Source organism: Phasianus colchicus, chromosome 5 (assembly GCF_987193195.1).
Source record: "Phasianus colchicus chromosome 5, bPhaCol1.hap1.1, whole genome shotgun sequence".
Classification (NCBI taxonomy): Eukaryota; Metazoa; Chordata; class Aves; order Galliformes; family Phasianidae; genus Phasianus; species Phasianus colchicus.
In genome coordinates this window covers 9,020,466-9,035,895 of record NC_143440.1, presented here as the reverse complement: position 1 = coordinate 9,035,895, position 15,430 = coordinate 9,020,466, and the positions used below count along the sequence as shown (strand labels likewise).

The 15,430-nt window shown below is 46.2% G+C and overlaps 1 protein-coding gene across 6 annotated transcripts in view; it reads left to right on the top strand.

Moving 5' to 3' along the window:
* MICAL2 (microtubule associated monooxygenase, calponin and LIM domain containing 2) overlaps nucleotides 1–15,430 on the top strand; it is a 119,051-nt gene that overhangs the window by 83,030 nt on the left and 20,591 nt on the right. For all 6 annotated transcript variants that reach the window (XM_090140412.1, XM_090140411.1, XM_090140413.1 and 3 more), the window contains 4 exons: nucleotides 6,190–6,382; nucleotides 9,042–9,214; nucleotides 10,727–10,801; nucleotides 14,212–14,309. In XM_090140412.1, the coding sequence (XP_089996538.1) occupies nucleotides 6,190–6,382; nucleotides 9,042–9,214; nucleotides 10,727–10,801; nucleotides 14,212–14,309 (539 nt within the window). The remainder of the gene's footprint in view (nucleotides 1–6,189; nucleotides 6,383–9,041; nucleotides 9,215–10,726; nucleotides 10,802–14,211; nucleotides 14,310–15,430) is intronic.

Genomic DNA, 15,430 nt, shown 5'->3' with positions numbered 1-15,430 from the left:
CAGTAACTCTGGGCTGGGGTTTGTGGGGCTCGTTGCCCTTCCTGGGCCCCAAGGCTGGCAGTGACACCAGGAGGGGTTTGCCCTCTCTTAGGTGAAGCCAGTGCTGGTAACTGGAGCTTGACCAGGTTTCTGGTACCTGCCCTGCACTTTTGGGGATGAACTGACTGAGAGGCCCTTTGGGAGAGGACAACTAACAAAGCTAATTGTGAGCTCTGTTATTTATATTTACGTAGCTTGTGTCTGTAATAGAGTTAAGAACAACCTTGCAGTTTCCACGTGGCCTTGTCCCTTCCTGCTAAACACTGAGCTCCAAAGCGTGGCCAGCAGGTTGCTCTGGGCCTATGGAACGTGTCCAGGCTGTGGGGCATGCTCTTACAGAAAGTGACTGAAAAAGGTCTTGGTGCTGGCATCATTGCTGGATGTCGTTCTGTAAGCACCTGAGTCTTATAAGCTTGCTACGATAGAATTGCAGTGACATTGCAGTAATGCTGAGTTTGTGTGGTTTCTGCTGCCAGGGCCGCATGTGGAGTGCTGGCAGCGAGGCCTCTCCTGAGGCACAGCAGGACAGCTCTGCTTTGTGCTGGTCAGCAAGTGTGGGACTTTGGAAAGCTTCCTTGTGTTCCTGATCAGAGGCTGCTGCTCTGCTAACCAATAGGCACTCTGAGATCTGTTTGTCAGAGCTGATAACCGGCTGGGAACGGGCCCTGCTGAAGAACCAGATAGGCTGACCACTCAGCAAGGTCTGAGAGGGGAGCTCCTGCAAGTCCACCCTGGAGCCAGGAGCTGGCTGAACTGGCTCTGAGGGACAGTCACACCAGCCAAATGTTATCTGTTATTTTACACTAGGTAAATAATTGTGGTATTTGGATTACCGTAAATAAGGATTTGTACCTCTTGATTATAGCTAAAATAAAGTTCCATCCAAGTTCTGTGAGTTCTGCCAATGTTACAGAGGTGCTGTGATGTCTTTGCCCCTTGCTGGTCACATCTCATCAGATTCATTTGAAATGAATGTGGCTGTTTCGGATGCAAGGATGAACCAGACCTTTGGCTGACTGAAAGGACATGGAATTGAGAAAACTCAGCATGAGACATAATGGGAAAGAGAAGCATTTTTGACTGGAAAGTGATCTGAATCTGTCCAGGGGGCCTGCGTGGGCTGTTCAGCCAAGTCTGTGTGCTGGAGCAAGCCTTGGACACCCCTGACTTTGGGATGAGCACTGATCCCGCTGTGAGCTTCAGGCAAGCAGCAGGGATGCTGCTCACGTACCACGAGCTTTAGCTAAATCCTTCCGCTGTAAGGAAAACAGTTGTTTCACTCCCAGTGAGGGGATAGCGAGATAGGTTTTGAAATGCAGACAAAGGAGAAACTGTTTATCCAAATTTTTCATCCTGTTGGAGTGGGAGGGTCATATGAATGCAGAATTGTTCTGTTGCAGTTGCTGACTGTGTTACTATTATTTATATAACTGGAGCTAATCTCCACCATTTGTATTATAAAAAAAAAAAAAAAATTAAAGCCACAGTGTTTACTCTCAGCACAAGTCAGTCAAGGACTCCACTCAGGAAGGCTTGGGCTGAGGAGAGGTTCTTGTGCTGCAGAGACCAATAGCCAAGACTGTGTGGAGATGCTGTTGCTCCCCAAAACACAGTGCCACTGAAATTGGCTACCTCTGTGCATGGGTTATATTATTGCTGAAGTGAATATACCTGTATCTTGAGTGCTATCCTGCACTGTAAAATGCATTGCAAATTTGAAAGAACTTTAGATCAGTGCACTGTTTTTTGTAGCTGTAACTCAGTGTTAGGAACTACTTTCCAAAGCTTCCAGTTGCCCTTTGTGCTGGTGGCCATGGAGGAACATGGAAAAGAGAACTGCTATTATGAACATGGGCAACAAAAAATAGAGGTTAAAATACATGACTTCCTCAGCTGGGTAGGATCTGGGCTTCTTATCTTTTTGGAAAATTCCCCTGAAGTAGTTTTTTGTGTTTTCTGTGGGAAATCTTGTAACTGAAGACCTGAATCTAAATCCTAGCATCTGGTTTTTCCTGAAGTGGAAAAACAAATATTTCTGTCCTGCTGCGTCCAGCCTGACACTGGAAGCAAGCAAACCAACTCCAGCCTTTGCCTGAGTAGGCAGTGTTTGCCAGCAGATGGCTGTCCACAGAGGTCTGTTCCCTCTGGTCGGTAGGAAGATGAGAACAGCCCCATATGCCGTGTTTGCTGTGGGCTGATGGCAAATTGCAGCCACTAGCCTGAGTGCTTCAGCCAACCCTGGCTGTGCTCTTGTACAGTGTCTTCATACTGCTTAAAAAAGGAAGTGTGAGGAGGCTTGTTTTGAGGGTACCATAGAGCTGCTCTCATTGCTATGGTCACTAAAGCCCTTCCAGATGTTTGCTTTGGGCCAGACCCCTGCTGTGCCACTGGATGTGGAGTCACCAAGATGACCCTAGCCTCGGGTATCCAGCAATACCAAAGCTCTTGTTAATACCACAGTGCTGGGTCAGAGCAACTGCTGGAGAGCATCTCCTGCGGCCAGTCTGGACAACAGAAAAGTGAGAAGATTAGCAGCATCTTAGGGAATGAATGGAAAGCTTAAATTCTCTCAATCCTATCAGCCCTTCAGGCAGCAAGTTATCATTGTGTGAATTCCTCAAACAGCCCGAGTGCCCAGCCATGCTGGCTGCAGAGCATCCGCGGCTGCTTGCTGAGCAGAGCTGGGAGCACTGCCCTGCTTGCACCCTAACCTGCACTCCTCCACAGAATCGTGCCAAAGAACATGGGAGGCTCTGGAAATTAACACGTTAGCTCCTTAGCTTGCTTGTACTGAATAGTTTAGGAAATCTGACTGCCTGCAATTCTCTAACTTGTGCCAGTAGGACAGTTGCACTATGAACTGGGCAGCAATGCAGTGAGCAGTATTTGCGGTGTGTCTTGTCTGTCCCTGCAGCCTCAAGCATGTGACACGTTTGATTTATTGTCTACTGCCACAAGATTAACACCTTCCACATGCATGGCTTGTCCATAATCCCCCCTCGGGTAAATTATTTAAACGTTTTGGCAAAGGATTACTAAGGGCTTCAGCTCAAAGTGTGACTGCGGGGAACGCATGCTCACTGCAGGAGAGCTTTAGCATGATGAAACATAAGACAGTAGGAAGGATGGTAGGAAATCTTCAGTAAGTGTGATGGAAGTAAGATCTGATGTGAATGCTATTTTGAGTCTATTTCCTGACGACTTGTCTCTCTTTGGATAATATGTGGAGTTGCCTATGGGTGTCAGGAAAGCAGAGGCTGTGTGCCTCTGTGTGCTTTTCCATTGAGACTGGATACCCGTTTAGCTTTGCATTGTGTATGTTTGTCTTGTAAGGTCCATTTCCTCTGTCAGTGTCTTAGCTACCCCCTGCCAGTAGAAAATCTCTTGTCCTGGGGAGGAAGCATGACTCTAGTGGGAGTGCCTACAGGCCGTGGGATCCTGCTGGCTGCCCCAGGTATTGGGCTTAGTGCACCTGTGCCACTTTGCATCTGAGAACAGCAGTAAGGCCAGTTTTCCTCTCTTCTAGTGAAGAAGTGGGATAGTGTGGTGTGCCACATACAGCCATGCATGGACCTCTGAGAGGACCTGAGCACTAGAAAACTCAGATACCTAGGGACTTACGTGGGTGTTGCCACCTTGAACTTAGGAGCTAAATGTCCACCTCAATTCTTCTGCAAAAGTTTGGGTTTTTCCAGAGCAAAAGGGGTGCCAAGAAGTGCCCAACAACTCAAGGCTCCCACAGGGCTCTTTCTGCACCTCCAGGAGGGCTGGTCTGTCAGCCTGTGGGGTGTATGTCCTGAGTTGATGGCAGTAGTGACTGGAGATGCTCTGACTCTCAGTGATGGCAGTCAGGGCACTGAAGCTCAGAGCCTGATCACAGTCAGGCTTCCAAAAAGTTGTGTACTCCTTTTTAGCATTACTGTGGCTGCCACTGTCACAGCATGGCCCATTATGCAGTCAGTGCACAGTGAGCTGCAAAGCAAGGCACTTTAAAGAAAACTCAGCTGTATTTTTAAATTTCTCATTTGTCTCAGATCATTTTTATCTTCTCTGTGGCACTCCTTTAAAACTAAAGGCAACAAAGGCCAATGGCAGTTTCCCTGCAGATGGCCTATTTGATTTGTTTGCATTGCTGTGGCAGTGCAGGTAATAATTAACAGGTGGGTTCAGGTCTGTGCAGTGTCCAGGCTTTTGTTTGAGTTGGCCATTGTTCTCCCTGAGCGGTGTTTACACAAACCCACCAGTGGCTTGTTGCTCTGCTCTGTTTCCCTTTGTTCTCCAGGACTGAAACCTACCCTGTGCGAGAGCCCAAACTGCTCCACTGGGCTGCATTTCATCACTGCAGGGCTTGAGGCCCGCTGCCAGTGCTGCCTTTTAGGAGAGGCTGGTAATACTGAGTGATGTCATCAAAGCCTACAAAAACCTTGGATCTTAGCATCTTGGGCACCTCTGTCTTTGGTACAAGCTGGTTAACTAGGAGGCGGTCCTGCTCTGCAGAACAGCATCTCTTTAAATGTCTGTGGAGTTGGTAACCCAGCATTTGGGTTAATACAAATGTCTCCCATGTGCAGAAGCATGGAGGTAGCTCAGCTTCTTTCCACTTTTGTGGAATTGAGTGCAATGGACTTTATTCAGCTTTATATGTCACTGTGCAAATACTAAGTAAATCAGTAAGGAGTGGTTTTGCTTCTTAAGGCAGAATGCTGAACTTAGTTCAGCATTAGTTAGTTGGCTACAGTTAGTTCAGCTATGAATGCCAGTTGATATCTTTCAGATCTGCTTATCTAGCAGATTCCTGAGAAAGTTGGCTTCTACCGCACAATTCAAAAAGGAGGGTACCACGATACCTTAAAAAGCATCAAAGAAATGCAGCTCTTTAAGTGGATGTGGCTGCAGCTGAGACACAGCGTGGCCTCAATGATAGGCTGAGATCCTCCACCAGCTCTGTCTGTTGTCATTTATGACATAAAATCCGGGGGAGTTGAGGGGTATTACAGAGGGAGTGGTTAACCTAAAGTGTTCACATTCAGGAACCACAGTGGGGGTGATGTGTAGGATGCATACCTGCAACACAAGCTGGGGAGAACCACATGATGACAGATCATATGCCACTCCAAGCTGCCTGTGGGCAAGCAGTGGGGCTGTGGTGCAGGTCATCTCCCAGGGCATCTGCTGTGAGGGCTTGCTCATGGCATGCTTTTCCTGGCTTCTTTGCTGTGCAAGTACTGCATATTTGAGTTGAAAGCCCTTGCAAGGTGGAGGACTAGGCTGAGTGAGATCCTGTAGTGTATGAAGGAGCTGCAAGTTTAAGAGAAGTTTTATAGATGTTTACTGCAAACTTTTCTTTCATAGATGAGAGGACAAACTGCACCACAGATCTGTTTTGTTTTGTTTTTTTGTTTGCTTCCATTTATGCAGATGTAAGTTTGAGATAAGTGTTAAATTAATTGTGGCAGAAGCATCATGCGTGCAAGATGAACGCAGCAAAACCACCCTCCTTGAGAATGTTATTTGTGCCTCCTGGGCCACAGGAAAATTTGCAGGGCTGGTATGTTTGTATTTGCTTGTGCAGGAGGCTGTGGATGGGTGAGGTTGCTCAGAAATTAAGGATTTCACAGAGGAAGATCACCCCCTGCCTTTGGCTCCATCTGCTCTACCAGGGATAAGCTAGGGAAACTTGTCTTTGTTCTTTGTTCCTTCTGCCTGAGCACAAAGTTCAGGGGTCGTGCTGCTTAACTGCTGCCACATTTTGTCTTTTCCCAAATCAGTGCTTAATTTTTCTGCATGCACTCAAAAACAACTTTCTGCCTTACACACACCAGTGGCCTGAAAAAAGATTGCATGCTCCTGCTCATGCAGATGGCATGTGTCTTTGGTACTGCTACCCGGGCATCCAGCCAGCTGGCAGTGCCACCAAATGGAGCCAAGAGCCTGCAGTTATAACAGCCAAGGTTGCCCTACAGATTCCATCTCTTTGTGTACCAACTGGAGAACCATGTCAGGACTGTAGCACAGAGCCTGGCAGACTGGTCTCAGTGCACAGGGCTGCCAGCACTCGCAGCAACCACTGCCAGTGGCCAAAGCAGAGGTTGAGGTCCCTGACTCCAGCTGACTCCTAACACCCTGCTGTTACCTTTTTGCCTTTCCTAGGCTTCTGCCAGCCCATGGCCGACGAGCCTACCTCCCCAAAGAAGGCAAAGAGCGTCCTGGAGCACCTCAATGTGGAAAGCTGGTTCTCATCTCCTGACCCTGAGTGGGCCACCGTAAGGGTCATCCCTGAGGAGGAAATGACGGAGCACAATCTCCTTGCTGTTCGGGTCATGGTCACCAGTGATGCAAGCAGGTACTTGAAAACATAAGTAGACCTTAAAAAAAAAAAAGAAAAGAAAAAGACTGGTTTTCTCTGGAAAGATATACCAAAATATGGTACCAAATACACATACAGTGGAGCTTAAAAAAAAAAAAAAAAAAAAAAGGAGGAGAGAAAAAAAAGAAAAAGCAGAAAAACTTCTCAGAAAAACAATTGTTCTTTACCACAGCCATAAATCCCACCAGACATATGACTCATTTTGCAGGAAATATTCAAATATTTGCATCCCACACAAGGGCCTGAGTCAGAGAGAAAAACATTACCCCAATCATCTCGGGTTCAGCTATTTTTTTCCAAAATCTTCAGAGATCAGGCTGTGCTGTGGCAAAGGTGCATCCTGCAAGCACAGTCTCCTGCTACCTGGGTACCACCAGCCTGCAGCCGCAGTACCTCTCTGGGTATCTGATGGCCTGCCCACCCCTAAGACATCTGAAATCTGACGGCTCTCCAAGAGCTGTCAAAGGAAGTCTGATTTCTATTTAAGAACAGTGATATACTGGCATTCTGGACAGGATTCTTTGGGAGTTCACTCTTGTTGTAGTAAAGATTAGAGTGGTATCTTCCAAGTAAAGTAGTTTTCCTTACTTACAATTAAAGAAAAAAAAAACAACAAAGCAAACCCAAAGCTATTTGAGTTGCAAACAGAGCCATTACTCTGTGAGGAAGATCGCTCCAAATCTTGAAGACCTTTAAACACTCACTCATGGTAGTGTGTATGGGTTGTTGAGGGCAACATCTTTAAAAATGAAGCTTTCTTCTGTTCTATGTGGGAGTCTGAAATGATATTAGTGCTCTGCTGTGCATCAGGTTGTTCTTTAGGGACAGGATTAATCTCTGCTGGAGTCTCTTTCCACAGGGAAATGGGAGCTCAGGATAGAGTTTTCTGCCTATTGGACAGATCTTGCTGCAGCATGTCTGATTGTGTCCACATTAATACCCTGAGGCTGTTGGTGTCTCACACATGAGCAGCACGAAGAGAGGGGAGCCAGCTAATCTCCCTGATCTGAGGGATCAGCTCCTTTTCCTCCAGCTGTGACAGTCCTGTGCTTGCAGAGAGGCCCCTGGTTCCTGTCCAGGGTGACACTGCTGTTGTCACTGGAACCGTGTGTGTCAGAACCCCTGAGATCAGCCTCCTGCCCTGCCTTCAGGGACCATGTGCTCTTACTGCTCCAGCCAGCGAGCCATTGCCTAAAAAGGTCGAGCGAGTGAAATAGCAAGTGACAAATAGCATTGCAAGGTCTGACAGAGTATGTAGCCAGAAAAATGACCGGCTTTCATCGAACAGCTTTCAGTTCAAGCTTTAGTGTTTGTGGATAATGACTGCCTATCAAGCAGAGCTCAAAGGACGAACCTCATCCTACTGCACTTACGTCCTTGCCAGCCAAGGGAAATAGATGTTTTGCTCTTTAAAATAGAAATGTACCTATCAGTATTCGTTGCATGTCTTTTTCTTTTGTGTGGTGCTCTGCCCAGTCTTGCAATCTCAACTATCAAAGACATACATATATATATGCACACTTATTCATATATAAATATAGGTATATAACATGTATTTAATTGTATATAGTATAACCATCACAGGGAACTTGCTAACCCTTCAGCTCTCTCCATGCCAGTTGGATCTGCATGAAGCAGGTGTACAGGGCTGGCTGCTGCTATGTATACCGTGTATACGTCAGCTTCAGGCTGTCTGCAGCCAATATCTGAACTGGTCATGGGTCACACAGTCTCAAGTTAACAGAAATTGCTGCCTAGCTTGAGCCAACCACAGAGGTTTTGTTCCATCCACAGCCCTTCCTTTAGCACATCTTCCTTTGTTGTGTGGGCTCTGTCCTGGGGCTGTTGTAATTAATCTTTACTTTCTACAAGGCAGTGAATGCTGCATAAATATGAAACAGCTTTCTCCCATCATGCTAATATAAGAGGGCATGAGCTCTTCTTTTTCAAGTGGAACTACTAGTCATCACAATAAACCTAAGAATTAACTTAGCAGTATTGTTTTCATTAAAAATAAGCTGAATTGCATGGTGGCACACTTATTTATGGTGGTGGAATTGTGGCAACATCAGAAGGCCTGAAAGTGCACACTCCCTAAAATTTGGCTTTGAGAGATTAAAGAAATTCCCTTATTACTGGAGAAAAAAAAAGACTAATAACTAACTGCAAAGGTCATTCTGCTACCCAGAGGCAAGGTCACAATGCGTGTGTCACTCTGGGTGTTTGTGTGGCATACTTTTAATTATGTTCACCTCTGGCCACTCCTTGCACTTGCTGTGCTGTCCCACGGCTAACTGATGTACTGAAGCCAAGGCTGTCTGCAGCAGGTGAATTCCAGGTTCTTTGCTGAATGCAGCAGTCATGAGTCTGAATCTGGATAGCAGAGAAGTTGTGGGAGCATGGATTTGTCGGCTGTGTTGCATCCACAGTAAACTACAGGGCTGCAGTAATAACAACAAAAAAAATGCAAAATTAAGATGCCAGCTCTGACTGTAAAACATCTACTTCTCTACAGACCACACAGTTGTCAGTGCTGATGCTGGTGCATGTTGCACAGAAGGGGAAATGAACACCTGCATTCAGTGTGCCTTTTGAACTGCCCTGCTCTCTTCATTTCTTGTCCTCTTCTCCCTAGCTCTGAGGGGGAATCTGATTTTAATGGCAACTCCTCCAGCTCTGAGGTGGGTGAAGGACAGACCTCGTTGCTGGAGCCCCCTGCCTGCCCAAGCCCCCCACGCCGCTGGACGTTGCTTGCCAGGAGCCCCATGGCACCAGAGGAAAGTCACAGAGCATCCAAAGTCATTGATGGTAAGTGGCATCTCCCACACCTGGGGAGCTGAAATCAGGGTTGAAGGGAGAGATTGTGAAGGAGAAGCTGCTGCCAGATGTGGCCAGGTTGTATTCTTTAATGATGTCTTCACTTTGGAGGATTTCTCCCTTTTGGGTGCTCTAACTGTTCTGCACATTCCTTTCTTCTTTACTCATCGGTTGAATCCTAACGTTTCTTTTGGTTGAGTTGCACCCAAACACATACAGTTTGCTGCGAGGCACCACTAAACACAGTGCTCCTGGGACATCTGAGGCAGTAGCACCTCACACCCAGCCTGTGGGGTGGTGAGCACTCTCTGCCTGGTAAGACCTTGGGGTGTTTTTAGTAGCCTACGCCATATCTGTGGCATTAACTAAGCAAGGGCAATTTTTGGAAGCACTGGAGAGCTCTGCTCTGTTTGATTCATTTATGTTTATATATAGCTGCTAGAACTATTTGTGTGCACAGAAAACACACTGAGGAAAGAATAGAACTGGTGGGGAGGCAGTTGAGAGGTTTAGGGGCAGTCTGCTTCCAGGGGAAAACTCCTTTCTGGAGCTGGAAGTCAGGCCTCCATGGCAAGGACTGCCATGTTTTAGGGCCTCGTGATGATGTGCTGGATCTGTGGAGAACCTGCTGCTTCAGAAAGTGCCTCCAGAGCTCTGCCAGGTTCACACACACTGCTGTTCTGATCCCCCAGGAGTGGCTGAGTTGGCAGCAGCGGTGCATGGGCACAGACCTGCCCTAGGGCTGTCCAGCACTTTGGGGCAAGGGCGGCTGTGCTGGTGCAATGTATGGGGGATGGAGCAGGGGAGCAGCTCTCCAGTCAGCACATGCAGTTGTACCCAGGGGAACTGGTTTGGGGGACCTTCCCCCAGTCCTCCAGCCTTAGGTCCATATTGTCAGGTCATCCCATGCACTGATAGCTCATGACTGGGACCCTGAGAAACTTGATGGGGCTTGGGGTTTGTTAATTGCATTTGGTGTTATTGCTCTTTTCCATGTGGAAAAGGCTATTGTGAAATCAACTTTTATCTATGTTCCTGAGCAGTGGTGATTCTGACTTAACTGTGTGTTTAAAATGAAAGAGCTATGTTAAACACTCAGCATCCCTGGTGGGTTTTTATACCAGAGGTGCATGCGGTGCTCAAGCATCCAGGTCCTCTGACTCGTTGTCCAGGGCTTTGGGCAGCCCTCAAAGGCTTCCTCCTTTGTGTGAGGAGCCTTCTGCTGTGATGGAAGAGCTGGAAAATGATTTTTAGTGTAGTAGAGGGCCATCAGCATTCATTCCTTCCCGCCTCCCACCACCCCCGTATGTGCATTTTTAACTGAACCAAATAAGAGGGGATTTTGCACGGCATTTTAAATTGACCCCTGAATAAGGAGGCCTTGTTTCGAGGGCAGAGGCCCCCGTGGCCCCGCGCACCGAGGCCCTTTCCAGCCCCGCAGTGCCCCCTCCCGGCCGACCCCGTGCTGGGGTGAGTTGATGTTTCTTTTCTGCTTCTGTTTAGCGCTACAGAGAGCCAACAGCTTCCACTCCACTGCCTTGAATAAGTATCAGAGTTGGAGGAGAAAAATCCAAACGAGTAAGTACAGCCTACGAAGCAATTGCTTTTTACTTGCACTGCATCCTGTATCCTTCCTCATAAATGTCTGGTTCTCCATCTCCTTTCCTTTAAAAATTGTGGATTGGAGTTGCAAGGTGAGGAGACTAGACTAAAACTCAGCAAATACTTTATTCCCACTTTCTTGTCCTGAAAAGATCAAATTCCCCTTTTGTGTGATTACTTCTGTCTTTATGACTAATAAGGGAATCCACACATCATTTATCTGTTCATATCTAATTCATATTACACTCCTATTCATTTACCACTGTAGCACCCAGGTAATTAAGTAACCAGCATTACTGGTTCTCTTCTGACAGTTCTGTGTGATTTGGGCTGAACCTTCTGTGCCCATGGCACTCAAACAGGAACACACTGAGTTCAGTAGCAATCGGGTCTGTCTTCAATTCACCTCTGAATCTCAGGGCAGTCACTCCTTGCATCCAGGGCTATGTCTAAGCAATCTTCCTTCTGGGCTGCCCAGCCCTCCCCAGTCAAACCACTGCTGCTTGTAGCAGGGCCAGCCAGCTGCCTCAGTGCAGCTCTTCTACCTGCAGGACTGCTGATACTGGCATGGGAGCTGGGTGCATTTACCAACATCTCCTAAAACAATTCTGTCTGTTAGACTGGAGTACTGACAACCTGAAGTATAAAACAGATAATCTGCAGGCATCCAGTGTGGGAAGAACTTTACATCTCAAAAAAAAAAAAAAAAGGCAAGATATATCTCTCCTGTCCTGGCACCAGCTTCACAACAATGTCTGATACCTTCAGCTGCACATAAATGCTGCCACTGCAGACCTCCTGGTCCTTCTGGTGCCACATGTCTGGGATAACTCACTAAATCTCAGCAGATGGCTCAGGGGACTATTTCATGATCTCAAGAAGGTACTCCCACCAAACTCAACATCCCTCCCAACAGGCTGTCCTCAGAGAGGCAGCTGTGGCAGAAGGACAAACAGAAAAACCAGGATTGGGCTGTGTTCCCTGGGATTAACTGCACCTCTCAGGCACGGGGAAGGACTTGCTCCCTGAGAGCGACTCATTCATTATTTGATTCATCATTTTGATTCATTTTCAGCTTGTCAATAACCGTATTACTTTGGGTTGGGTTTTTTTGCCAATTTTTTTTTCCCCCGTTGTTTTATTTAAACATCTTGTGCCTCCGAAGGGCTCTAGGGGGAGCCAGAAGTCTTTGAGAGGAAAGCTACAAGCTACATGAATTTGTCTGAACTTCCAGTATGCTTTTAAAATGAGGTGTAAAGTACATTCCGCATATACTGGGAACACAATAAAGGCAATTTTTTACTCTCTGGAGGAACACTGTAAGTCATAGTTTCTATATTTAATCCACTTAATGTTTAGTTACAACAATTCGTGTGATCATCAGTCACATTAAAGAGAAACCTGTCTCTTTTTCAGACTTACTTCCCAAAACACATATGTTTCATAAACAGCATGAGGTATGCCGCCAAGGAAAGGAAATTGGTGTCATTTCTATACTGGCCAAAGATTCAGGACAGGATATTACCTTTCAAAATCTGTAATCCCCATCTTGCATCCATAGACAGTGCTGCACTCTCATTTGTTATCTTGGTCACAGCGAGGAGCCTTTGTGCCAAGCAGATTTTTGTAATGCCCTAGAGACTGATTTATTATTTTTTTTTAAATCATGTTTTGAATGTTAAGCTGCAAATGTAGGTTCAGCATGTCACTGGGAATAAGTCAATTATCTCTGCACAGGAATGAGCTGGGACGTTGTGTGAAGCGATACTCTCACATGTACAGGCCCTGTCATTCACTAAAGCACCTCTGCAGGAGCTGCTATGGGAGGTGCTGCTGTCCCACAGAGCCCTGGGGCTGCAGAAAGGAGAAAAGCTATTTCCTCTGTTATATGTGGTAATGGAAAAGCCGTGCTGGGGTGCAGCATCTTTCTCCAATCTCACAACCAAGTGCCTTGGGGAGACCCAGGGGAGGACATCCCTGGTTAGGGCAAGCCTAGGAACTGCAGGAAGATCTCCATCGGTCTGCAGAGCTGAATGGGGCAGGAAGGTAACAGATCTGCAGATGTCCTGGGACATGTGGTGAAGGGAAAGGAAATCATGTTGTTAGTGGAAAGTAAGAACTGGGGTAGGATGAGATAGTCTGTGAAAGTGAAAATGGAGGAGCCCAAGTTTTGTTAGTGTTTTTTTAGAATACCACTACTGGGCTGTGAATATCTGAAATTATTTGAAAGGTCTGTTTCCCCTTTTTCTTTTCCTTTTTCCCCCCATCTGGAAAACTCATTGCAAAAAGATATGGCAAGACTGGCCGCAGATCGCAGTTGTGGTGTCCTTTTTAATTGGGTGACAAAAGCTGGATTTGTCTCAGTTCAGCCCCTTGTTGCTGGTCCCTATGGGGGTGTTTTAATGAACTCCAGCTCACCATCTCTCTCACTTCTTGACCGAGCATTAACAACTTGCATCAAGATTGGGAACATACAGCTGAAACACCAAGAGGAGAGGAAATTTGGGCTATTTCCCTGGCTTCCCTTTTCTGAAGTCCATATGCAGGAACAGTGTCCTGTGTGTTGTTTTTGCCCTGTTGTAGCTTTTAATTTCTATATAGAAGAACCAGTGTTTGTACTGGGAGCCTTTGTTTCAGAACTAATAGCTGGGTTTCTGGAGTTAATAATTCAGCTATAAATACACTTGTCACATCAAAACTTGACGTGGTTTTATCTTGGCTCAGCCTTACTTTTCTATCATCCCAAGGCTATTTATTATGTCCGTTTCTCACACACACAAATATTAGATCTGCTGACTCCATTCAGATGCAAGTTACTTACCTGCTGCTTCTTCCAGTGACAGTTTTGGTTCCAGTTAATTATTCTGCCTCATCCTAGAAGAGCCGGCATGCTGCCCTTTGGCCTGACTTAAGAGACTGAAGAATTTTTTCTGTCCTTACTGCTTGTAGGTGATTGCCTTTCTCGTGTCTTTTGTGTTAAGATGGCCATCCCTCTCAGAACTTACCTACTTTTCTTTGTTTCTCAGAACTAACCAAGGCTTCAGAAGTAGCTGGTTGTTTTGATTGTCTCTGTTTTGAATGTCTGAAAGCTTTTTTAAGAGAGCTGACTTTTAGAAGAAAGTTTCCCGTTACTCAAAAGCTGTTTCACTTCATTCAGACAAAAAGTAGAAAAAATCAGGTTTGTTGCTGCAAATGTCAGCGTGCATTATGCATAGTGTGCACACATATGCTAGAGAGGCTATAAACTTGATTACTGTTGGTCAGCTCTGCAGGGTAAAACTGTATCCAGATGACTCTTTAACTTTTTACTGTCATTCTTTAGTTGTGAACTTTATTTAAGACAAAAATAATACGAATACAAAGGTAAAAATGTGTGGCTTTGGCAGATTTCCCTCTGCTGTCTAACAAGAAGCCTGGGCTACGGTGGAAGGACAGCTCAGCCAGCTGTCAAAGCAATCTTGGAGAGGATCACCCCCAAGCACAGGTAAGAAGGAGAACTGAACAGAGCAGCGCCAGCCTAACTACTCTTGGGACATGTTTGCTCTCAGCAGGCTGACTGTTCTCTACTATTTCAGATAGTTTTGGTCCGCAGCTAAAGTTGGAGTTATACTTTTGTTATACACAGATTTTGATGCTCTGATTGATATAACCATTCCCAAATCATGTGACAGTCACTTTTTCTTCCTGTGTAAGACTTGGATTGTCCTGAGGTTTGAATACAAATGTGTTATGTCAGCCAACACGTAGGCATCACCAACTTGCCCTTCTCTCACAGCACATGATTTTGTTGCCACTGAGATTTGTTTTGTGCTCCCAAAGAGCAAACCCCAAATCTCTGATCCTCAAAGCACTGGAGCTGGCTGTTGGTCTGTGTACAGTCTCCTAGGTCTGGATAGGAAGTGGTTCTTCACGTGGTGCATGTTGGCCAAAACTGTATGTCAGCAGCGAGGGGGTAAAATGGTATCACTCCCAGGTCACTTAAATGTCACCTCCATTGATTTGTCTCTCTGCTGGGAGGCAAAGCTGATCTGGTAGGTTGGACCTGAGAACCATTGTAAGACACCAAATAAGGGCTTACACAGTGCTGGCCAGGGGAACCTAGCCCTGAAAACAGGGGTATTTTAGTGTGGTATTTTAGCCCTTAGTGTGCCCATCTCTAATGTTTACTGCTTGCATCCGTTGGGCAGAAGATGCCTTTTCCTAATTTGCAGTAGGCACTTGACTCCATACCTCTCACAGCATCTTCATCTTACTTCAAGGCTTAGGGTACTCTTTGTATTTTCTGCTTTTTTCTGCTTTTTTTTTTTTTTTTTTAAAGGATGAGGAAAGGTGGGCCTGTTGCAAGTATGGCACTGCAGCAGCAGTAGTGACCAACAGTCCTAAGCAGAGCACAGTCAGCCCCACTCACAACTTGGAGCCACGTCCTCTGTGTCCTAGCCTGATGTCCTTGCTCTTGGGTCAGAAGTGATTGGAATTGCTTCACCTCAGGCTCTGCATTACAAAAAAAAAATCAAGTCTTCCACATCCATGGTGCTAGCTGTATTCTGGTCTAGGATAATAGGGCCAAGAAGGAAATGTCCCAGGAGAGCAGAACAGCACAATGCT